Raw genomic sequence first — 26,202 nt, 5'->3', positions numbered from 1 at the left:
TGTAGGATGCAGTAGTTACATAGAAATGAAAAGGTTAGCACAGGATAGGGTGGCATGGAGGGCTGCATCAAACCAGTCTATGGACTGATGACTCAAACAACAACAACTTTTGGTACTATTTCTTGTAGAGATTTAATTTGGTGTCAAGTTTCCTGAATAATGTTGTACAATAGAGCAAGGTCATCAGCAACTCCTTGGTCTACACCTACTGTTCTTACCACCTACACTTGCTTCGAAAACCAACTGCACAAGTCCTGGGTGTCTTAAGATGTGTCCTATCATTCTATCTCTTCTTCTTGTCAAATTTAGCCAAATCGATCTCCTCTCACCAATTCGATTCAGTATCTCTTCATTCGTGATTCGATCTGTCCATCTCACTTTCAGCATTCTTCTGTAACACCACATTTCAAAAGCTTCTATTCTCTTTCTTTCTGAGCTAGTTGTCGTCCATGTTTCACTACCATACAATGCCACGCTCCACACGAAAGTCTTCAAAAACATCTTTCTAATTCCTATATCAATGTTTGAGTGAGCAAATTTCTTTTCTTCAGAAAAGTACCAAAAGTAGTTCTTACAATATCCTTTGAAAAAAAAATTAGATCATGTTTACACATCCCCCACTGGTAAATAAAGTAACAGTTGATGGCCAAGAAATCAAAATTGTTGATAAATTTAAGTATTTAGGATAAATTATAACTAATAATCTTAATGAGAAACCAGCTTGCCATTCACCAGGCAAATGCTGGGGCTGTACCTTAATTAAGGCCAAGGCCTCTTCCTTCCCATTCCGAGGCCTTCCCTGTCCCATCGTCGCCATAAGACCTATGTGTGTCGGTGCGACGTAAAGCAAAAAAAAAAATGCATAAATAAACAGTATCAAGTTAATGGACAATGGAGAATATCATCAAATAAAACAGTTTAACAGTTTATAAGGAAATTGAAGCAGTATTGAGCATGATTAGGGAAAAACGTGTATCATTCTTTGGACATCTTATCAGAACACCCGACACCAGAATTAGCAGAAAAATAATTGGAAAATTATGGAATAGCAAGACCAAGATTAAATGGATCATAGAAATTAAGGAGGATATTAAAGAACTACAAATAACAATACATGATCTCAAAAATAAAACATAAAAAATTTAGATACTTCAAGACACACACGCCAGGCTACAATAAAAGGTCTGATGGGAGGGTATTTTCAACAGAACAAAAAAGGAAGGCAGCATCTCTCAGAATAAAAAAAAATTGGTCCGATAGGAAATTAAGAAATCCTTTGTATAATTACTAGAGTGGTCCAATGTAGGCCAAAAAATGTAAAATAAAAATATATTATTAATATTATCAAAATATATTAAAAAGTAAAAATAATTTACTCAAAGGAATATGGTAGTTACATGGGCCGTGAAAGTCTAAATGATAATGTCTGACATATTTAAATGGGAAAAGTATTTGACATTAATGCATAATAGGATGTGTAACAGTTTGTTTATTAAATAATTTATTGATATGAAATTACATCATAATGATTTTGCTCCTAATGTTATCTCTTTAACATCTTTCTTGCAGGTGGTGTGATCATGTATGGTGCGCTTGTGTTGTTTGAAGATGAATTCATTCACATTGTGGCCATCAGTTTCACTGCATTGATCCTTACAGAGCTTATCATGGTGGCATTAACAGTGCGCACATGGCATTATATTATGGTGCTGGCTGAGCTGCTTAGTCTTGGCCTCTATATTTTATCTCTGGTTGTTTTGAAGGATTCCTTTGGTAAGTTGTTATAAGTTGGGTGTTGTGATAAAGGTGTTGTTTTTTATTTTTTTTATTTTTTCTTGCCATAATTTATCCAGAGATGTTTTTTCCAAAGTTTCATAATAATTTGTTTGTGAGATGCAGGCATTGCTTGCTCGCATTTGTTTCAGATTCCACTGTACACTCTTTTATAGTCCATACTCACCAAGGGTTTCAATCTTGTGCTGCATGTTTTGAGCCTCAGCTGTGTTTGGCATTACTTTCACATACTTTTTCTAGATTTCTTTCTCTTTCCTTGCTTACAATAATTTTCAGTTCTCAACTCTGTCTCTTTGTTACATCTCTAATTGTCTTTCTTTCATCTCTAATTGTCTTTCTTTCATATTGCCTACGTTCATCTTTGTTCTTATGCCCGCCTGGTGGCCATGATTTTTAAGGCGCTGAATTGTAAACTGTCTGACACCATGGTTAGCTGGTCTGAGTCCCGTTGCTCGAAAACAATTCCCCATCGGAATGTTGGCCGGCAGGGTAGGGGAGGTGGTGGTATACAATTTCCAATCACTAGATTGCATGCGAAAGGCCTGGATTAAATTCCAAACCTCTCTGCAGTGCTCATATGGAATGAGGGCATATGGCACTGTTGATGGTGATTTGTCCGTCAGATGGAGATGTTAGGCCTTGAGCAGACCCCTTGGTACTATTCAACAGGAGTAGGCTGTGTGCTAGCACCGGATTCACCCTCTCCCTTCCTACTATCAGATATCATGTCATTCATTTAATCTCATTAATTCCTCTGATGAGGTTGACATCAGGAAGGGCACCAGTCATTAAAACCTACCACAACAGATTCATCTCATCTCATACCCGACCCTGTAGAGAAACGGGTCAAGGGTTGGACAAACAACCAACCATCTTTGTTCTTAAAAAAAACTCATCATGTAACCTTCTAGTGTTATTTAGTTACTCTACATATTCTCTGTTTGGCTCCCTAACATGGGATTAAAGAACATGAAAGTGAGATAATGAAAAATGAACAGATCTCGGCCTGAGCCTTAGCTAGTCTAGATTGTTTTACCACTTCATTACCCTCTTAACCGGAGAGTTCTCACTGAGAAACAAACATTTGTAGCGGGGAATATATTTTGACTAAAGACAAGTTAATTTGTTGTGCACATCTCTTCTGTGATTGACGATGGAACTCATTTCGCCCATTATGCGTGCATTCCTTTACGGCGGACGAGTTATCTAGTCCGGCCTGTTTTGACATAAATATGTCTTATGGCTGGTGGTCATCTCTAAATTTGCGTTACAGAAGTTAATGTCATGAAATGTGTAAGAGTAATATAACCCTGGCAAGTGATGTTAAGTATGGATCGATGGTCAGACAATGTTACCTAGCCATCATGCAGGCTATGTCTTATGACTTGTGGTCATTTGAAATTAGCAGCCATTGATGGATGGCCATGGCTGAGAGACATTTGATTTTCACAAAGGGGAAAGTGTCTTCCTTTGATTTACATTTGGTAATTCAATATTTGATTTGACGTCTTGCAAATACATTATGATACGACGTCTGGGTGTGGTACGGTTCTCCTTCCCCAGTTGTATCCCCCTGACCCAAAGTCTCACGCTTCAGGACACTGCCCTTGAGGCGGTAGAGTTGGAATCCCGTGTTAAGTCCGAGGGAAAAACTGATTAAGAAAGAAAGAACATTAAATACTTCATTATTTGTTGTTGTTTTTCCTTTTTACAATATTAATAAATATTTACATTATTGCTTACAATATTTACAATATTTTTCACATTTTCACTGATCATCTGATAATGAATCGCTTGAACTTTACTCATTATTACACTTATTTGGGTGGTATTTTTTTATTCTAATGAGTAAAACTTGTGACTCGTTGAAACAAGGACATATAATGATTTAAAATACACCATGTAGAGGTCAGAATTATTTGTAGGAATAAGACTACAAAAGTTTTTGGATAGATTTTAAACGTTAAATTTTGAACAAAGTAAGGTCCATTCGCAAAAACGTTCCAACAGGCCTATAATTTATTTTAATGAGGGCAAATCATCGAAATTTCAATACTTTTCTAGGAAACCACAAGGCAATCTCCCCTTGTAAGTTTAGGTTCTGATCACGTGTATGGGGTATTGGTTGAGAACATGCGTGGTTGTGTCGGAGAGTTGTTGTAGGTTCACGGCTACTGTTGTGGATCCTTTGCAAAAGGAATGATGCTTTCCAGGTTGTCTTGTCTCCTCAGAGCATGGAATTAGTGTTTTGTCAGCTGCTGTTGGATAGGAAGAGAGGCTAGGAATTTGGGATCTAATAAGCTGGTTAGGAGAAATTAGGTGCTATTTGAAGATGTTGTTCAGATTGTAAGAGTTAGGTTCAATACTACACAAGCTCTTGAAGCGCATTAAAGATGGCTCAATATAATTTGGTAATAAGTTTCTTTGCACTGTAAGTAAAAGTGGAGTTTCCTTACCAAAGAGTGAACATCAGCAAGAATTTGAAGTAGAGCAGATTTCTTAGAGGGACAGAAACTGAGACATCTGGACAGGACATATATTTCATGGTTAGTCAGGGTGAGAGATGTGTGATTTAGAGTACTATATGTTGTAGAATGAGTTCAGGTTTCTGATGAGGGTTGTGGAAGACGCTTGGGAAGACTAGGAAATACCATAGTGTAGCTGGCTTAGGTAGGGTGAAGAGATCTGCAAGACATAGAGTGGGGCTAACAGAGGGGTGTTAGTAGGCTGATAACAGATGGTACAAATGCCAGGTGTGGAAAGGTATACCTGCTTTAAGAACATCTATACAAAGTGTGTTCAGTTTATGGAGATGTCTTGTAGAGTGCTGGAAAATGTGGTTGGCCTTGTGAATAATGGTTTTCAACTGAGATGAGGAGTGAAATTCTGATGAATGAAAGGAAGCTGCTGAGGTTCTGGTGCATTAGGGCAGTCTCTTGTGAGAGGATGAGTTTGGTGGGGTTTATGGAAGTCTGGTAGTAGAATGTAAGAATAAGTAGTTGTATGTCAAGTGGGGAAGCAGAAAGAGGAAATTTAAGATTTAGTCCTCAAGGATAGAGGCCGAGATGTATACATGAATTTAGAAAGAGAGTGGTGGTGTTGTTTGAGTCATCAGTACATATACTGGTTTGATACAGCTCTCCATGCCACCCTATCCTGTGCTAACCTTTTCATTTCTACATAACTACTACATCCTATATCTGCTGTAATCTGCTTGTCATAATCCTACCTTGGTCTACTCCTACTGTTCTTACCACCTACACTTCCCTCAAAAACCAGCTGTACAAGACCTGGGTGTCTGAAGATGTGCCCTATCTTTCTATCTCTTCTGGTCAAATTTAGCCATATCGATCTCCTCTCACCAATTCAGTTCCATATCTCTTCATTCATGATTCTATCTACCCATCTCACCTTCAGCATTCTTCTGTAACACCACATTTCAAAAGCTTCTATTTTCTTTCTGAGCTAGTTATCATCCATGTTTCATTTCCATACAGTGCCACGCTCCAGACGAAAGTCTTCAAAAACATCTATGTAATTCCTATATCAATGTTCGAGGTGAACAAATTTCTTTTCTTAAGAAAGGCCTTCCTTGCTTGTGCTAGTCTGCATTTTATGTCCTCCTTCTACCATCATTAGTTATTTTGCTACCCAAGTAACTTTAGTCATCTACTTACTTTAAGACTTCATTGCCTAATGTAATATTTCCTGCATAACCTGACTTTGTTCGACCACACTCCATTACTTTTGTTTTGGACTTATTTATTTCCATCTTGTATTCCTTCCCCAAGACTCTGCCCTTACCATTCATCAGTTTCTCCAGAACTTTTGCAGAGTCAGATAAAATAACAATATCATCGGCAAATCTCAGGGTTTTGATCTCCTCTCCTTCAGCTTTGATACCCTTTCCAAATTCCTCTTTGATTTCCTTTATTGCCTGTTCTGTGTAAACATTGAAAAGGAGAGGGTACAAACTCCAGCCTTGCCTCACTCCTTTCTGGATTGCTGCCTCTTTTTCAAAGCCCTAAGTTCTTATCACTGCAGACTGATTTTTGTATAGATTATAGATAATTCTCCTTTCTTGGTATCTGATCCCTATCACCTTCAGAATCTCAAACAGCTTGGTCCGATCAGCATTATCGAATGCCTTTTCTAGATCCACGAACATCATGTACGTGGGCTTGTCTTTCTTAATTCAGTCCTCCAAGATAAGACTTAAAGTCAGGATTGCTTCACGTGTTCCCACATTTCTTCTGAAGCCAAATTGATCTACTCCCAACTCAGTTTCAACTTGTCTTTCCATTCTTCTATAAATAATACATGTTAAAATTTTGCAGGCATGAGATACTAAACTAATGGTGCGGTAGTTTTCACACTTGTCAGCACCGGCTTTCTTGGGAATAGGTATATCAACATTCTGCCGAAAATCAGATGGCACTTCTCCCGTATCACACACCTTACACACTAAACGGAACAACCTCTCCATGCTGGTTTCTCCTAAGGCAGTCAGTAATTCTAAGGGTATGTCATCAATTCCTGGTGCCTTGTTCTTACTTAGGTCTCTCAATGCTCTATCGAATTCTGACCTCGAAATTGGGTCTCCCATTTCATAAGCATCAACAGCCTCTTCTTGTTCCAGAACAGTATCATCTACTTTACCTCAATACAACTGTTGGATATGTTCCTGCCATCTTTCTGACTTGTCATCTTTCCCTAGAAGTGGTTTTTCATCTGAGCTATTAATATTCATACACCTACCTTTTCTTTCTCCAAAGATTTCCTTGATTTTCCTGTATGCAACATCTACCTTTCCTAGGGCCACACAGCCTTCATCATTCTTGCACTTCTCTTTCAGCCATTCTTCCTTAGCTGTCCTGCACTTTCTAACTACTTCATTCTTTATTCATCTGTATTCTTTTCTGCCTTCCTCATTTTTTTTGCATTCTTGTACTTTCGTCGTTCGTCAGTCAGGTCTAGTATATCTTGAGTTATCCATTGTTTCTTACAAGGGAACATCAGCAACGGTTAAGTCGCCGATTGTGATGAAACTTGGAAATCACATTGACGTACACGTAAAAAAGATGTCAACATCAATTTTGGGTGCTGACATTCATTAGGGCATTAACTAAGGGGTCTAAAAGTTGCGACATTTCAAATTCCATGCGATCAGCAATGAATACCTGCTGGCCAATGCTAAGCTGGCACACTGCCTGCCTGGAGACAGACCTCTGCACCTCCTCCCCTCCCCCTTCCAATTGGTTCGGCACCGCACATTTCCCTTCTCCCCGCGCTTGCCGGCTGTTTAGCTGTTAAATGAGACCGGCGCTATACTTGGCTTCTTTTCTTACTATAATTATTGAAATCCTTTAATTAACGTTCCATTTCACACAAAATGATAAATAACCTAAACTAATATACCCATATTTTATTCAGATTTTATATTTTCGTTCCTGCTAATTCCAGTGAGTTGTCACATTCGTGGGTGCAACCCTTAGTTAAGCACCATCGGGCGTGGTCAAACGTGGGATGAGGTACCGCGTCTGACGTATGCTTAAATTATTATTTACTTCTAAAACACCTTAAAAAACTGTCGGTAGTGTCCTTTAGAGTGGACATACATATGGAATTAATTGAATTAAACCACACACCATTAAATAAATCACCCACCTTTATACAGTGTTAAATATCTTTTTATTTAAAGAAATTACATGCCTGGGTAGAGGAGGATCTCAATGAATGTAATGAGATTCGGTACCTCAGGATATCAAAACTTGGGTACAGGTCCAGACCTTCTTTTTATGTCCGTCCATCCTCTCCCCCCATTTTGTGTACGGTATCAGTTGTGTCATAACGAAACAAAATTGCGGACAACAATTATAAACTCCGAGTTTGAATCTACTGCTATTTTCTGTATTGCGTACTCTGGTATAAGGAATGTATGTAAAATGTTTTTATTTGTGCTTGTACTGAACGATTTATTTATGTTCTCCAGTGACAGACACAACACATTCCAATTGCAGCAATGGTTGTCGAATATAAATCAATTTAATGCTTAGACAACTTCGATATGAGTATGACGTGGAATGTAGTAAAGTTTGATGTAATAAGAAAAGCCTTGAAAAATTAATAAGATGTGCATTTATATATGCAGTAGATATACAGTAATCACAGGCAGACCTGTGGTCTTACTTTACCGGTACTTTTGCATTATAGCTGACTATTAAAGTTGATATTAAAGTATCATACTACAGTCTTCTGGGTACAATGGTAGTTACATACATAAAAATTTAAATTGCTATTGTATGAACTGGTACAACAACAAAAAATTACAAGACAACACAATAAATGACTCTGTATACATTGCATCGGGCAAACTCCCCGTCAGTAACTGATAGTAAACAGAAACAATCTTTTGTCTATTCGAAACATTAAAAAATAGTGAAAAGAAAACTGAAACAAAACACAATTAACAACAGGCATCATACTTTTATCACGGAACGTATGCTTTACAATAGCGGTGTTCCTCGTAAAAGTGTTTGATGCACAAGTCCTTTGTACACCAAGCACAATTGACAAAACCAGTATTCGGGCACAAAGAACATGTTGGCTTTTCAGGCGTTTGCTCTATTAACCAGCGTTTCGTCTTAGGTCTGACACTAGACTCATCAGAGTGGCATGTGTCAGACCCTACCCACTGACGCTGGGGTGTATGCAGGTGAACTTATCAGAAGCCTATTTATGAGGCACAGTCTGATAACTGCATATGGGAGATAAAACTCCACAATGGAATTAATGCCCGCCTAGTAATTCCAAATGGAAATTCTAAGTTCCCATGGAGGGAATTTTTGATCAGATTTTTGATATGCTCTATTGGTGGAAAAATATCTAATTCCCTCCATGGGAACTTAGAATTTTCATTTCCACAAAGAACATACCAAGCCAACACTGTCAAAGGAATACACTACCGCGTGTTCAAATTGTCCAGGATGATCATCAAGGTACCCACTGCGGTACCACAAGTACTTCCACATGTTCTTGAATCGAGGAGATGTCAGCTGGAAATGTAACAGGGATTGCAACTTGAAGATGGCGTTACGGTAGTGCACCACGATGCTGGTATTCATAAGTCACAGTCCAGAATACATTTGTCTTGTATACGTTTTCAAAATCCAAAACCCATACACGTGAAATGGCTGACAAACTGCTGCAGCGTCGGCTGAAATTGTCGTAGCTTCTACTTCCGTGCCATGAACAAGCGCATTGTGGCCAGAGAGAGAATCTAACAATAAAATGCTTTGTCCATTGGATAAACTTGGTTTCATTATGTCATACCAGCTCTGAACTTCTGCTTTGTCCATCTTTCCAGACGTGGTGCACATGACATTAATATTTTCGTGTGAAAATATTCTTTTTTTAACAACGGAACCAAAAACACCCATTTCTTTCCTTTAAAACTATTAGCAACAGGGAGAGTAGCTCACCTTCTGCTGACACTGTAGGCATAATCGTGTAGCTGTGCTTAGTAGAGGGAAATGATTGGACCACCGTGCTAATCGACTTTTCTCCTTGGCGCGCTAACGCTCTGCCGGTTTCCTAATTAAAGCCGCTTTGGTCGCTGTTAAAAACGTGATGGGCTGTTTCTCTTATGTTTTTCACAAACATTTCGGCTTCCACCATAACGTCAGTTTCCCTATCAAGTTTGTCGTTGTTGTCATGACAGTAATTTTTCGGGATGTTATTCCAAATTTGTTTTTGAAGTCGTACAACCAGCCTGAGGACTCTTTAAAGTCATGGATCCCTCGAGAGCAGGCACTTTGCATTGCCCACTGTTTGATTGTGACGTCATGGATGGTGGACGTATGGTACTCCGCGTCAAATTTTTCCTTGCAGTCCATTGCAGTAAGACCAAATTTGTCTCGGAGAGAGCCTCCTTCATCCACTACTTTTTTTCCAGGCGGAGAGCTGTGCCTCACTATGCAAACGACTGAATTTCTTTTGCACAGTTGCAAATTTCAGATTTTTCCGTTTTCCACTCCTCCAGTAGTTGTCTGCTCTTGTTTTATGCTGTAAGGCTGTGGTGTCCATCAAATTGGCACCGTCTTGGCTTTGTCCTGGTTCTGGCTCGCTATATTCAATATCCTTTTTGTTCTCCTCTGACTGATCTGACCTGTACGTCAAACTTGTAACGTCCTCCACACAGAGACTGTCACCTTCAAGACTAACTTATAAGCTCTGAAAAACAAAATAAAAATAATTAAAATACACGTTGTTATATGTATATTTATTGACAAAAACAACAAAGAACACAAATGTTTGTTTAAAAAACAAACGAGAGAGTTATCAGTATTAACATATCAGTCGGTTCAGTGCTGAAAACTAATACCTAAAATTTCACATGCATGCAGCACAAAATACCACGCTTTAATCTACGTTATTACGGCCTATGTCACGCAGTGTGACAACACCCCGTGAGCGTCAAAACCTATTTGAAAACAGTTGACTGCTTAACACTCACCCTCAGTTGCATCATAAAGCTGCAGCTCCCGAAAGTTCAGCGGACCTTCTTCACCGTGACTTCCGTGATTTGCTTGAAGATGAAAAGTAATTTTTGACACTCTCAATGACATTGCGCTTAAGGAATCATCGCAAACGTTTTCATAAACTTTTCAGAAAATGTAAACTGACTAATACAATGTGGAAATTACAAAGGAGAGCTTAGAGGAAGGCTGATACAGTACGCAAAATGTAGCACCGGTTCTATTCGACAGCTAAGCAGATGGGCAGGCGCAAGGAGAAGGAAAACGTGCGATGGCGAACCAGAAGAAGGGGAGGAGGTGCAGAGGTGTGGCACAAGGCAGACAGTGTGCCGGCTAAGCATTGGCCAGCAGGTATTCATCGCTGTTCGCGCGGAACTTGAAATGTCACAACTTTTATGCCCCTTAGTTAACACCCTAATGAATGTCGGCACCCAGAATTGATGTTGACATCTTCTTTACGTGTACCTCAATGTGTTTTCCAAGTTTCATCGCGATCGGCGACTTAACCATTGCTGATGTTCCCTTGTTAAGTGATCTTTCCTTTCTTCCTAACTTTTCTTTGGTAGCCTTACTGATCTCATTCTTCATGACTGTCCATTCTTCCTCTACTGTGTTTTTCATTTAGTCCCTAGCTGCTTCTGTAGATCAGTGGTAGTGTATCGGCCTCCGGATCCCGAGATAGCGGGTTCAAACCTGGCAGAGGTAGTCAGATTTTTGAAGGGCAGAAAAAAAGTCCATTTAACACTCCATGTCGTACGATGTTGGCATGTAAAAGATCTCTGGTGACACAGTTGGTGTTTACCCGACAAAATTCATTAAATCTCAGCCATAGATGCCCAAGAGAGTCTCGGTTTACTCGGTCTGCCATCTAGTGGGCCTAGAGTAAAACGGAACATCGAAATTGACGAGCAAACAGCCAGATGGTGTCAAATTGAAATGTCTGCACACAGTAGCTGAGGCCATACAATTTATTTATTATTTATTTACATAGTTTACACCCACATTGGAGCACTTAAATCAAATCCAAATACATTTACGTTAACAAAGAATTAACTGAAGATTTAGCTTGCATCATCATCTTCCTTTCCCAAAACCTCTTCATTCTGGCTGACCTGACTGCCCTTTCTTCATCAGATATGACATATTGTTTGTGTTGTACAGTTTTTCATGACAATCTTATTTGTTTGTTCTTGAGAATCCTTTTTTCTTCTCTATTTTCAATTTGCTTCATTGTAATATTCAGCTCTTCTAAATCATTCTGAACTTCTTTAAACCAATTATTTTTTGTTTTACTTTTCCAAAAGTAATTAAATAGTTGTTTTTATTATCCTATTATCATTTAATCTAGAAAGATGACAGAACAAGGCAATTCTTCTTTTTCTCATTATATCTATTATAGATTCACTTTCCCTATAAACCACTGCATTAGGCAATTGTCCATCCACCTGATGTTTTTTATTAATGATTGTTCTGAGTATCCTGCTGTCAACCTTTTGCAGTGTATCAGTTGTTGCTTTGGTGTTCAATTTAAATAGTGTTTCACAAGCATAAGTCGCTTAAGGTTTAATGACGGAACAGTAATGTTGAAGTTTAGCCTTTGAGATTTTTTCTTGTACGTTGGCCATGTAATTGGTTGTGCTTTTTTTAACTTAAATGTTCTGCTTTCTATTGATGATTTTTCATTGGTGTTCCAAGTTATAATTTCACCAAGATATTTAAACTTATTCACAATTTTAATTTGTTTGGTATTGGCTGAGGTAATGGTTGGTGCTGTAACAGGGAAAGTTGACATTATTTCTGTTTTTTCATATGAAATTTGCAATCCAACTTTTCTTGCTATGTTATCAAGTTCTTCTATTTGCAATTTAGCTTCTGCCATATCATTAGCAAGTAGTGAAAGATCATCAGCGAATGCTAAACAATTGAGTCTTATTTTTCTGCCAATCTTGATGTTAGGTTGACACATCTTATTCCATTCCCGCATGATTTTTTCCAACACACAATTAAACAATAATGGTGAGAGTCCATCTCCTTGCCGAAGTCCAGTATTAATGTCAAATGGCTTTGAGAGTTCATTTCTAAATCTGACTTTTGATTTAGTGTTCTTAAGGGTAATTCCAATAAGGCGAATAAGTTTTGGATGTAAACCAAATTCTTTTAGGATATTCAATAATGACTCACGATGGATACTATCATACGCCTTTTTAAAATCAACAAAAGTGATAACCAACTTTTTGTTTCTAACCCTATGATGCTTCATAATCCACTTTAAACTGATAATTTGATCTGGACAACTTCTCCCTGGACGAAAGCCTCCTTGGTATTCTCCAAGTTCACAGTCAATTTGTTCTTGAATTCTCATGTATAATAACTTTGAAAAAATTTTGTAAGTGATATCCAGCAATGATATCCCCTGATAATTGTTGGGATCTGATCTATCACTTTTTTTATGCAAAGGGTGTATTATCGCCATATTCCACTCTTCGGGCATTTTTTCAGTATTCCAAATGTCTATGAGGTATTTATGTAAATTCTGAATGGTTTGTGTGTTAGCATTCTTCCATATTTCTGCAGTTAGTTGATTTTCCACTGAAGCTTTGTAATTTTTAAGTGAATCGATGGCTTTCAACACTTCATTGTAATCTGGTGGTATAACCTTTTCTATTGGTGTTTTATTTTTTGAATAAAGGTCATACTCTAGGTATTGTGTTGGTTCTTTGCTATTAAATAATTCTTGAAAGTATTGAGCTAAAATTTCTGCATTCTCTTGGTTACTATGTGCCAGTTTTCCATTTGTATTTCTCATCATAAGTGTTGGTGGAGTATAGTTTGATTGGTATTGTCGAAACGTTTTATAAAAATCCCTCGTCTTATGTTGTATGAATGCTTCATCTATGGCGTTTAATGATTCTTTGTGATAATTTCTCTTAACCCTTCTGATTTCTTTGGCTGTTTGTTTTCTAGCATTATTAAGTTCTTCACGGGACTTTTCTGTTCTCTCCCGTCGCCATAAGACCTATCTATGTCGGTGCGACGTAAAGCCCCTAGCAAAAAAAAATTTCTGTTCTCTTTTGTTGATCATTCAACCATGCTTTGTGCCTGTTTTGAATCGCTGTGTCACACTCCACATTCCACCAAGCATGTTTCTTTCGTTTTTTAACAGGAGCAATTTCTTCAGCTATGGTTTTTAATTTTTCAATTACCGTCCCCAAATTGTCCCTTAGAGGAGTTTTAGACCTTTCAAAATACAGTTTATTATTAATTAAATAACTAGGGTCATACTTCTTCCTCCTATTGGATTTGGATATTTTGTTCTTCTTTTTGGCATTAATTTTATTTTAATCTTTGAAATATAGTGATCTGAATCTATGTCTACCCCACGGAGTACTTTCACATTATAAATTTCTTTGTGATAATTCTTGTCCATGGCCACATGGTCAATCTGGATCTCTCCCAATTTAGTATTAGGACATTTCCAAGTCATTAGTTTGTGTGGTCTTCTTTTAAACCTTGTAGATTCCAAAATTAACCCATGATCTATACAAAGATCAATTAATCTTTGACCACTTTTATTTGTAAATTTATGCGCTGGCCATTTACCCACTACTGTACGAAATTGTTTTTCTTTTCCTATTTTAGCATTAAAGTCACCAAGTAAAATTTTAATATGTGTATCAGAGATACCTGAAATCAACTGGTCCAATTCTTCCCAAAATTTTTCTGTTTCTTCCTTCCCTGCGTTACATGTTCCTTGAAACAATTCCTCACACTATTTTCTTTCAACTTGCCTAGATCCCATCTCCTTGCCTTCTTTCCTTTCTTCAGTTTCTTCAACTTCCGATGGCATTTCATGACCAACAGGTTGTGCTTAGAGTCCACGTCTAATGAATGACACAATCACGAGTACCTGCAAAAGTTGTGAAGGTGACCTTGTAAAATGGGCAGGAATGTGTGGTGAGATGTGAAAAACAGAATATGTGACTGTGGAAATAGTGGTGCAAGACAGGGAAGCAACTACTTGTCAACAGTGACCATTACCATTATTGTTATTGCACCTCCACTGACAAAGGCTGCAGCCGAAAATTGTACCCATGTCTTTCTTTTATTGTGTACTGTATCCACACGTTCTTACACGGTAATTCGCTGCTTTCCATCTGTTTCCTAAACTTACATCTGTTTATATTTATCTTTCAAATTGCATAATAATCTTTTTGGCTAATCTTGATGTCAATATTTGTTTAGAAATGTCTAAATCTTATCCTAGCATTTATATGGAAGTAGGGTGTGGGGAGATGTGCACACATGATAGGCAAGTGGCATAGTGACTGGCTACTTACCAAGGCAGTGGTAGTTCGAATTGCAACCAATGAATGCAGGAGTTTTTAAATGAGAAGTCTCGCCCTAGTAGTTCGTGTTGCACATAAAGCAGGAGGTCCTTGGCTATGATCATGATACATTGTCACATTAAACTACAAACTTGCTTACCTTTAGTAATTATATTCCTGACATGGACTGATTTTGTGTAGCTTTTTAATGTCATAATTACAGATATATAAGCTGTTATGAGGCCTTCTTACATGATCTGAGTCTTTCAACAGATCCCACTTACTCTTTAATCCATGATCATTTTTCAAGATTCCACATTGTTTTAGACTTTCATGGCTCAACAGAAAGTTAGTATTTCTCACTAAATCTGTGTTATATGTATCAGAGAGAGAGCTTTCAATAAACATTATTAACACGTTGGGCGCCGACCCTATTCCACTGGTGCCAGGCATGTATTTTAATAGTATTCTGCTGGTGCCAAAGCAATTGTACGTATTGTAGGCTGTTTATATAATCTTGGGATATATTTATATGATGTACTAAGTAAACTTTATCTCACCATACCAAGCTCATGTGTGACGCCCTATGGTGTCGCATCAATTTTTACTAAAGATAAAATATAGTGTGACGCCATATGGTGTCAGAGAATTTTTTTGACATGGAATGTGCAACGCAAATTTCAAATACAGGAGATTTATTTGCTAATTCAAATTAACACAATATTTATGAAAACCTAGTAAAATGTGCCCCACCAGTTAGGTTACCCGGTGCCGACTAAACTGATTGGCAGTAAAAACACAACACAGATCAAGGATCTAGTTGAAAGGAACGAAACGGAAGCGTGATAAACACTACACACCCAGAAAACACCAAAAGGAACAAGAAAAAAAAAAAACAACTTACCTCCAGGTGGTAGAAAAAAAACAGGTGGATCAAGCTACCAACCGACAGTGTATCAAATAAATGTTGCGTGGAAATAAAGACAAAACTTCCTTTTCTTTTTTTTTTAAGAAGATATATAATTCATCAAACTCAGGTTAATAAATTTAAAAAAAAATGACAACCTCGTAGTTAGTAGTATTTAAAAAAAACTAGGTACCAGAAACTAAATAAAATTAGATGACATAGGTTTAAAATAAGGAGGCCTTTAAAATTCAACAAGATTAATTTAAATTAGGTAAAATAAGGAAAGCAGACCTCACTTAAAACCACAGGAAATACACAATTAAACTCAAGAAACACCAAAAGATAAATTAAAGAAAAATCATTTAAAAACTGCCGGACGGTAAGAAAGTAATGAAAGTAAATTAAATGGTACCTTGAGTTAGAAAAAGACCAAAATTAAGGAATTAAAACACAAAACGCCAGTCGGCAAGAAAGATATAGGCTGCAGAAGGTATTACAATCACCTCAACCAGTTTACTTAGTAACAACCACCAAATCATTTATCAGTGGATTCCATTTGGAAAGGATACCTTGTTAAAAATTAGAAAATACAACCTTCTTGGTTCACCGTAATTCCTTGAGAGGTTCCTACTCTCTATCCGTTTCACATCAACAAACGGGTACCATTAATACGGTGGGAGTTCCAGTCATGGGATGCTAAGTGCTTTCCATAATAATTTACCAAGGGAAAGAAACCCACCACAACAAACATAGAAGGAAAAGGGAAAGAGAGCAACTGGGGTGCCCAAGAAACAGTAAATGCGCAACGGGGTGTCAAAAATACAGAAACAACATCAGACAGGGTAGTCTCCCAACATAAAAATCATCACCAACAACATTCCACTTCAAAAATCAACATCCATTACCCCGGCAACAAAGGCAATTGTTAAACCATGGGAGAACCAATCCCGATGGAAGAACCAACAATGGCACCAAAACAATGGAGGCCAGAAGGGCACAGATCATACGCAAAACACGTTTAAAGCCCAAAAAAAAAATAAGGTAAATTAAATTAAAATAAACCAGCATAGCACAAGTAATCCCTACTGGATCTCCCACTTATTACCCTACTTTTAAAAACCAAAATAAATTTCAGAGCAGCAGTATCATCATTACGGTGTGATGATAATAATAATAATAATAATAATAATAAAAATTTTACACCACTGCTTTACTTTGAAAATTACCCCAAGTAACACTTAAATTCCATTACGAGAAATGTTATACACTAGGTAATCTGAATTAACAAGGTCTTTTCAACCCGATACTTTGTTTTGGAAGAGCACAATAATTTTACCCAACAATGAAAAGGTCCACATCATTATAATCGAAACGCACTACTTTGATAATTAATAAGTTTCCACCGAAGAAATCACACGAACAGTTCACCGCTGATGAAAATACCAAAATAACCAAGGTTGACTTACAGGATGGTTGCTTGCTCAATCAGTAGTATGTTTTATACATGGCTCAGCCATGTGTACTTTACCAGTTGGAGATCTTCCTTTGCAGCATATTAGAAACAATCACTCACTACGAGGTTACAAATTGAGAAAAAAGGAAATATTATGAGGGTGTGGAGCACATCCCCACATCCTTACGATTTACTATCCACCGTCCATGATGCTATCCCAAAGCATCACTTTGAGTACAGAACGCCAACGACCTTTAGCCATGATTCCCAAGCAGCAACTGCCTGCTCGCTTCGCTTCCCTCTCTCTCGCGCCAGAGAGAGTGTCTACATCAAGATGGCTGACACCAAGCGCTGATTGGCCGGAGCAGCTTCAAGGAGAAAGGGGATAAGTAGTTCCCAACATAGCCGTAGATGGCGGTAACAATCAGAGCTCACATGCGCTCCCAGAGTTAAACATGAAATATTGTGAGAACACCGTTGAAAGCAGAAGAAAATTACAATACAGTTTTCTACACCGTAATAGGCAAACTCAAAACGTTGGTGGAAAGGAGACAAACGAAACCACGGTTTCAGCCTCCCCCCCTTTAAGGGTTACATATCTTCTTACATCACTCCAAGACGTAGTCCAGTGTATTAAATTAAGCTAGATTTTAAGTGTTTCTGTCCACAACAAATAAAAGTCACTGGTACCAAGTCCATCTTCAGATTGTCATAGCATGCAGAAGTTAAAGCATTCCAAAACGGGCAATGTACATAGCTCACCACCAATCAACCATTAAGTTCATTGAACACAGTTCAAGGTCCGGAAGTTATAGGTCACGATAAACTTACACAGCGCCACAACACAGTTTTTCTTTGAAATTCACAATCTCCAAACAGTTTAAAGATTCAATTTTCCTACATGTTTTACACCAAGTTCGCTTTAGATTACCTTTCACATACAGTTTCATAGCAAACGCTTTACCATAACCATTCTTGAGTTCATGTGGAATCTGGAAGTTTTAAACATTTTCACATAACCAGAACCAATGTTCTTCGCTTGCAGACTTCAATCACCAAACACATCTTGTTTACAAGTTCAATGGACCTTTAGAAAACCGTATTTTAAGTCCACTACAGTTCAGGGTAGATCACCTAACATTTCTTACAGTACCCTTCCAACCTTTAAACCAATTTTCTTTATTAAATCGGGTTGCTAATAAAGAAACGCACCATCAAGATTGTTTCAATTACAGCTAAATGGCCCGCAAGAGAAAAAACAAGGACCAAAGGGAGGGAAGGAAAATGCAACGTTGGTGAGTAATCAAAAATAAGGTGATAAAATCCAAAATATCCAGGTCACGTGATTAATTAGGTTGGCACTAGTGTATATCTTTGGCTTGAGAAGGTACCAAGAGCAAGGAAAACGGAAAAAAAGGTAAAGGAAAGGAAAGGAACCTTACTAAACAGAATATATTCCAAAAAAAAAAAGCAAGGAGCAAAAATTACAATAACAGATAAGTCACATGCATACAATCGGAGCACAATCAAGGTTTCCGATATCAGAAAGAAACCACCTTAAATAAGGTCAATTAAAATTTACACCAATTAATTAAGGAGAATTAATGCCCTCAACGAAGGAGCACACTTACATATTAAATACAACACGGTAGCTAGGCTACGCACAGACACAGCTTAACCTTAGGAAAGGAAAACTAAACGAACCCCAATTACTCACTTTAGGGAGTTTCAACAAGATGACGAGACGGTAGATACATGATTGCCCAAAAAAATACCACGTACCTCGAAAAGTACAGTTTAGGAAATAGGCAACATGACCATGCAATTCCACAGAACTGCCACAGAAACGCCGCAGAACCACCCATAGTGGAGCCAACCAAAGGTTAGCTTACCAAATATACTACAGAAATCTTCCCAAAATTAGTAATACTCAGGTTTACAGTGTCACACAAGAAATCACATACATAACCCAGTAGAAAGAAAGTATGACACAGTATAGCGATCAGAATAAGTACACCAGAAATACAAGTTTAGCAAAAAACAAATCCATGGCTACAGGGCAAAGGTTTACTCAGGAAGAGCAAATTGATAGAACGGACGGAGACATCTAGAGCTCAAATAGATGGAGGGCACGCGTTCAAGTTGGTCATCAACGACCAAACTATCAACAGCATCAGGTAACGAGTAACCGGGATGGACAGAATTAAATTTCACAAGACCATAGCAGTACCATGGGAAAAACATAACAGGAGAGGTTTTGAGAAAATAAAATTTCATGAGTTTAGAGACAAGCACAACCCAAAGACCAACCAACGTCCGCTAACTCCAGTTATTTCCCACCCGGACAGCTAATCAAATTAAAAGGAACGTGAAATACGCCTCAGATCAGTTGACCAGCAGGAAGAAGGGGAACCATGTCCTACACAACATAACCTACCAGTAGCCCGTCAGGACCTCGACACAAATCGGACAAAAGATAAGTGACATCACCCTGTTGCTCAACAGTAGACAGGTACCTATCTCCATTTCCCAAGGAGATGAGGTAAATAAAAGAATAAATGGCAGAGACGAGGCAGGACGATAGGAAAAATATTCCATAAGACTAGGAAGAAGGAAGGAAGGCTACCCACAAACCTCATGATCATTTAGCGGAAGGACGCTAGCATACATCCAGAGTTTCCTCAAATAATCCCACACTTTTTCAAAGAAACACAGAACGATAGACGTTAAAACGACCATATCGACAAGCATCGAAATCCGCCAAGAAACACCTAGAGCGGTAGGTCGACATTAAATGAACTTATAGCAATAATAAAGGAATACATGATGACATCAGAGAAACAGGTTATGCATGAAAACAAGGGAATGGAAGAAACAAAATACAACAGGAAACCAGTTACCTAAATCCACCTTCATACAATTCTACAAGAGTTGCGTGCACCCAAAACCAACAATTCCCAAATCTACCAGGACACAGGAGAAATCAGAAGCCCGTACAATCTTCTATCAAGTGTCATAACTACCCAATAACGACTACACAACATCAAAACCACAATAACTTCCAGAAACATGTGCCAGCCCATCAGGGTTTAAAAGATTTCACAATCTTTAACACCATGCAAAGAAGTCATCATGCGACCATCAAAATTTACACACCAAACAACACTTCGGTACCGAGATAACGCCACCAGATACAGGCCAAACACCAAACCAAACGCAGGTAAAGAAGTAGAATTCTCAGGTTAAGGACCTTACTTGACAACCAAACACAACAGGTAGATAAGGTAGGATACTCTATATACTACAAGAACACACAACTCGCATAGAACAGCACAGAACAGGAAACAGATCAAATAATTTGAAACAAGGAACCTGGCGAATAAAGCTTCCAGAGGAGCAGAGAACTAAAAGATTATCGTGGGGCTACAGAAATCAATAATGAAAAGGAAATTTCCAACAGTTATCAAATAGAGTACGAAGAACTTTTAGGTACAACGAACTAGCGACCAGCCAATCTCAAAAGGAACTCACAACTCCCAAAGACATGGGAATAGTAAGGAACAGGACATAAGATGAATTAGCAAGGGAGGAGCACCTGTTACCAACCGTCAGGCAGTGGAGAACCAGGAAGACTCAAGTCCATGCGCAAGGCAAACAGGTTACCACTCCCAACCCCAATCAACAGAGCTCCTTCACAACTAATCACATCCACCAAAGATTTAACATAAAGAAGGCTTCACTGACTTTAGAAGAGTTTTTCAACCTACACCAATTAACAAATGATATTACAAGGGAAGCCAAATCCTGCAATGGCACCTTACTATCAGCACAAGAGAGCAATCTTACAGTAGAAATGAAACAAACAGCCCAGAGACAGAAGAACCAGAGAAATCAGAGATAATGATAATGTACAACATCTCGAAAGGGAGCCCTAACCCCACAGTGCATACGCAAATCACGATGAAAATCAATAGCTACAGATTATGCAGACTTAATTTTTTTGGGAGAACAATCCAGGGTTGTAGACAAACCCAAGCTACCCTAGAATGGGAACAAGAAATAGAACCTAGCAGGGCACGGAAAGATAGCACAGGCAGGACGATTTTAGCCAAGTTTTAACTTAACACAGGTAGATTGACTAGAAATTCACCAAATAGCGGAGCTACAAGGTCTACATAAGATAATTAAGCTTCACATGCCAAGTTCGATTCACTACGAAATATCAACAAGAGACATTACAGGATAATTTTCCAAACCTATCAAAGGAAAAGCTCGCACGGGAAACCTATCATAAGCCAGGGAATCGATACAGAGATTTAAAAAAAAATCAGAAAATATTCCATGGTTTTACACACCACCAAAGAATTAACCCTAATTAGCCCACTAAAGGTAGTTCTTAGGCGCATCTTTAAACCGTACACCACATCCTACCAAAGGTTGTACCAAACACCAAAATTAAAGGGAAACCAAAGGGAACCTACACCTTAACCAGATTTGATTTGAGACAGATGAACTCGCCTAATTCTCTTAGCGATGGGATCACTAACTAATACTGATACAGGGGACAAGAACTGCAAAATGGTACAAGGTCCTTGGTACCTTGGAGCCAGTTTAGCAGTAAATTTTTTGATAGCTTTACTAATTGGGTAGCATTTAATGAAGACTTGGTCTCCAACCTTCAACCTTGTTGATTTTCTACCCTTGTTGTACCGTTTCTTAGCCTTCTCGTACGATACAGACAGATTTTTCCTCGCTTCATCCCAAATTTTCTGAAGATCATTGGGCTTGGACAGGTCAGGAAGAAGGTCATCGATTCCAAGTAGGTTGGACATGGGCGAATACGGAGGATAACCAAACATCAGAGACATAGGCGTCTTACCATGAGTTTCATGTAAGGCTGAGTTGAACGCATGGGCCAACCAGTGCAGGCAAGAATCCCACTTGGACTGATTGTTATGATGAAACGCAATCAAGGCGGACTTTAGATTCCTGTTCATTCTCTCAGCGTAAGATGGGTTAGGATAGTATGGAGTGGTAGTTACATGTGAGATGCACAACTCGAACAAATATTTCCTGAATGAATGGCTGGTGAAAGTACTGGCATTGTCGGAGACTAAAAACTTGGGAGGACCAAAGGACGCAAAGATAGAGTTCAAACAACTGATAGTCGTTCGAGTGTCAGTAGATCTCGTAGGGATAATCCAGCTGAATCGAGAAAAGGCATCAATGCACACGAAAATGTGGGTGTTTCCTAAGGTAGAACGGGGGAGCGGACCCAAGAAATCGATGAAGAGCCGTTCCATTGGGTGAGAGGCTTGAGAAGAAGATAAAAATCCCACACGGTTGTTCAAACTCGGTTTGCTAATAGCACAGGCTTGACAAGATTTCACCATGTTTCTAATGTCATTATCCATCTTTTTCCAAATGAAGATCTGTCTAATCTTTTCCCTAGTCTTGAACGTACCCAAATGTCCCCCAATGGGAGAGCAGTGATAATATTTGAAAATTTCCGGGACAAGGACCCTAGGGACAACAATTTTGAAATTCCGAATCTTTCGACCTTTACAACAAAGAACACCCTTAACAAGAGAGTATGGCTTTACTACAGATCCTCCGTTAAGCTTATCAATGATATCCTTCAAATCAGGATCAGTTTTCTGATGATCTGCAATTTCATGATATAGTAGAGGAAGATCCGAAAGAATGGCATTAACTACAACTTTTTTATCATCAGGATTTACATCGGTGCCAAAATTATCTTCAAACATCCTACTTAGGCCGTCGGCGATGACGTTCTCAGAACCCCTGATATGCCTGACATTGAAATTGAAAGATGAAATCCTCAAAGCCCATCTAGTGATACGACCAGTTCTCTTGGGTCGGTTCAATACCCAAGAAAGAGCTTGGTTGTCTGTCTCGAGATCAAAATTAACATGCTCGATGAAGGGTCTGAATTTTTCCAGGGCAAACAACACAGCCAGAGATTCCAACTCATAAATGGAGTACTTGTTTTCTAAGTTGGTAAGAGTCCTGGACACGTAAGCTACGGGCCTATGCCCATCCTCGTACTCTTGTAGAAGAACACCAGCAATCGCTTTGCCAGAGGCGTCAGTTTGCACTACGAACCTTTTATTAAAATTTGGAATAGCCAAAACGGGAGCATTCATCAGAGCGGATTTCAAAGCTTCAAAGGCTTCTTGCTGAGGACGACCCCAGAAGAACTTCACGTCTTTACGTCTAAGATGATTTAACGGAGCAGCTATCTCTGCAAAATTAGGAATGAACTTCCTGAAAAAATTGACCATGCCTACGAACCGTGCGATGCCTTTAACATCTTTAGGGGGTCGAAAGTCCCTAATAGCCTGAGTCCTAGAGTGGTCGATGGAGATACCATCGGAGGAAACCACATGTCCAAGGAAAGACATACTCGGCTTAGCAAGCGCTACCTTTGACAACTTGACAGTCAGTCCAGCTTTCCTCAAGCGATCCAGGACTTCTCTAACATGTTCGACATGTTCTTCGAAGGTTTTTGAGAATATAACCAGGTCATCAAGGTAATTAAAGACGAACCTAAACTTAATATCAGAGAGAATAGTGTCTAACAGCCTCGTGAGAACAGCCGCGCCACAAGAGATGCCAAACGGAAGTCTCAGAAATTCATAGAGGTTCCAATCAGTGATGAAAGCGGTCAGTGGAATGGAAGACTTAGACAATGGGACTTGGTAATATGCCTGATTGAGATCTAACACGGTGAAAAACTTGGCACCCGAGAACCAGCCAAAACAAGTGTGCAGATCGGGTAAAGGGATGGATTGCAAGATGACCTTGCGGTTTAAAGCCCTGTAATCGATAACAGCCCTGAAACCTCCAGAGGGTTTAGGTACCAGGAAGACCGGGGATGCATAGGGAGAGGTAGATGGACGGATCACTCCGTCAGCTAACATTTGGTCAATAATCTTTTTAAGCTCGAGCATACGAGGAGGTGAGAGGCGGTAAGGAGGGGATCTGACAGGAGTGTTATCTGATAACTCAATCTGATACTCGAGAACATCAGTAACTCCTAGCTTGCTAGTAAACACATCAGGGAAATCATTACATAGAACACGAATACGTTCAGCTTCCTCCTCACTTAAATGGCTGAGATCCAATTTATCAATTTCACCAACTCCTTCCGGCACTGACTCATCTACACAGGAAACCTTGATTGCACACGAGGAAAGATCCCTAAAATTAAATTTAGAATGAGAAAATTTAAAGAAAAACATCCTAGCTTGAAGATCCATAACTAGTCCCGTTTTCGACAAGAAACCTGTCCCTAAAATCATGTTGCAAGACAGGTTAGGTGCCACAAGGCACGTGATTTTCCAGGTGAAATTCCCAATTCTTACTTTTACCTTTACAGCCCCCAGAATTTCCAACTTGTTCCCATTAGCAGCCACACACTTCACACCAACAGGTAATAATTCATCCAGTTTACAAGCACTCTTCAGCTTGGAATACCATCCAAAATTAATCACGTTGACAATACTGCCAGAATCAATCAAAGCTAACAGGGGTTCGTTATTTACTTCCACTTCAGCAAAAGTACCCTGGGAAACACCACAGGTAGAAATCTTATTACACCTTTGGGGACAGATAACCTTAGCAGAACCCGGAGACCTTCCAAAATTAGAATTTTTATACTTTATTTGGGAAACTCCTAGTCATTGACCGGTTTTTGGAGCAGACAAGGGGCAATTATTCTTAAGATGCTGAGCAGATCCGCAAGTATAGCAACAACCCCTAGAGTTGCGCTTAGCTACAGTACAAGCATTCCTGAGGTGATTCCTAGAACCGCAGTTAAAACACTTCTTGGCATTGGCATCATTATACATAGAAGAGTGGACAGGAGGAACAGCTTTGGCAGGTGGAGGTAAACTTACAGTTCTGGAGGCATCTCCATGCTTGACGTCTTCAGCGAAGGAGCATGCAACCTCCAGTTCATCAAAATTAGTGGGGCACTTACTCAGGGAAAGGTAGGACCTGTATGAAGGAGAGATCCCTTTTAAAATTCTTGCCACCATTTCTTCCTCGGGAACAGTAATTTTGAAAACTTTACAGAAAAATCTGAGGTCAAGGATATAAGAAAGTAAATTTTCATGAAGGAACTGCATCCGAAAACAATGTTGAGGAATTAAGCTCTGTAACGCCAAGGAGGGAATAAATTTTTTCAACACCGATTCATGAAATTCATCAACCTTAAGTTTTGATGAAATGGCCTCTGAGATTTCCCGTTTCAGAATACCTTCACAATGGGAGAAAAGAGCACGAAGGATACCCAAATCATCGATAGAATAAACTTTACCGGAATCCTTCATTTCTACTAGAAACCGCAGAAAACGAATGCTTTCCTCAATCGAATCTACTGAGAAATTTTTCACCCCATGGAAAAGCTCCTTTAAAGGGTTGTAGGTGGGAGTAAGGCTCATTTTAGACAACAAACTTTCCAGGACGGGAGAGGCAGCACAACATAACCCTTGGTTATTAGGAGGGGTAACTACATGGTTTGAGGAACACTGAGGAATAGGGTCAGAAGGATTACATTTTTGACTGATTTTTAGGTTATCCATATCTCTGCTGGCAATCATCAGGTCCAGCTCAGCGGAAATGCTAGAGGCAATAGCCAACAATTTGGTGCACTGAGAGATAAACTCGGGTTCAGGTTTAAGCGACAACAAATCATGGATCCTTCCCAAGTAGTGATATACTCTGGCCTTTAAACGGTCAATTTGTGCTTTAGTAGGAGACAATTCCAAGAACTCTTCCCTTATTACTTCTATCTCTGCCAAGGCCTCAGTGATAAAATGAAGTGACTCACCAACATTGCTGGGGCGAACACGGGATGGATTAATGGGCACCTGAATAAGCTCGGAAAGAAGATTAGCACAATCAGCAACAGAACCCGCAGGACTAGCTCCACGAATCGCTAGCTCATAGGTTAACTCTGCCTTACGGAGCTTGTGGGGAAACAGGACCGCTCGAGACATCGTGGACGTACATGAAACAAAATTCCAACAAATTAATCAAGATAAATGCGCTTCTTTTCACAAAAGTAAGTAACCTTTAAGACCATTTGCCTTTTTTCCACCACTCAACTATTTGACACACTGTACAGTTTTCAAGAAAGGGGGATACGACCGACCTACA

At 39.0% G+C, this 26,202-nt stretch overlaps 1 protein-coding gene across 5 annotated transcripts in view; it reads left to right on the top strand.

The window, feature by feature from the left end:
• The window catches only part of LOC136856766 (probable phospholipid-transporting ATPase IIB), a 407,253-nt gene that overhangs the window by 365,945 nt on the left and 15,106 nt on the right, over positions 1-26,202 (top strand). For all 5 annotated transcript variants that reach the window (XM_067134860.2, XM_067134861.2, XM_067134862.2 and 2 more), the window contains one exon: positions 1,570-1,773. In XM_067134860.2, coding sequence (XP_066990961.2) covers positions 1,570-1,773 — 204 coding nt within the window. The remainder of the gene's footprint in view (positions 1-1,569; positions 1,774-26,202) is intronic.

This window comes from Anabrus simplex, chromosome 1, assembly GCF_040414725.1.
Source record: "Anabrus simplex isolate iqAnaSimp1 chromosome 1, ASM4041472v1, whole genome shotgun sequence".
Classification (NCBI taxonomy): Eukaryota; Metazoa; Arthropoda; class Insecta; order Orthoptera; family Tettigoniidae; genus Anabrus; species Anabrus simplex.
This window is presented reverse-complemented; position numbering and strand designations above follow the sequence as displayed.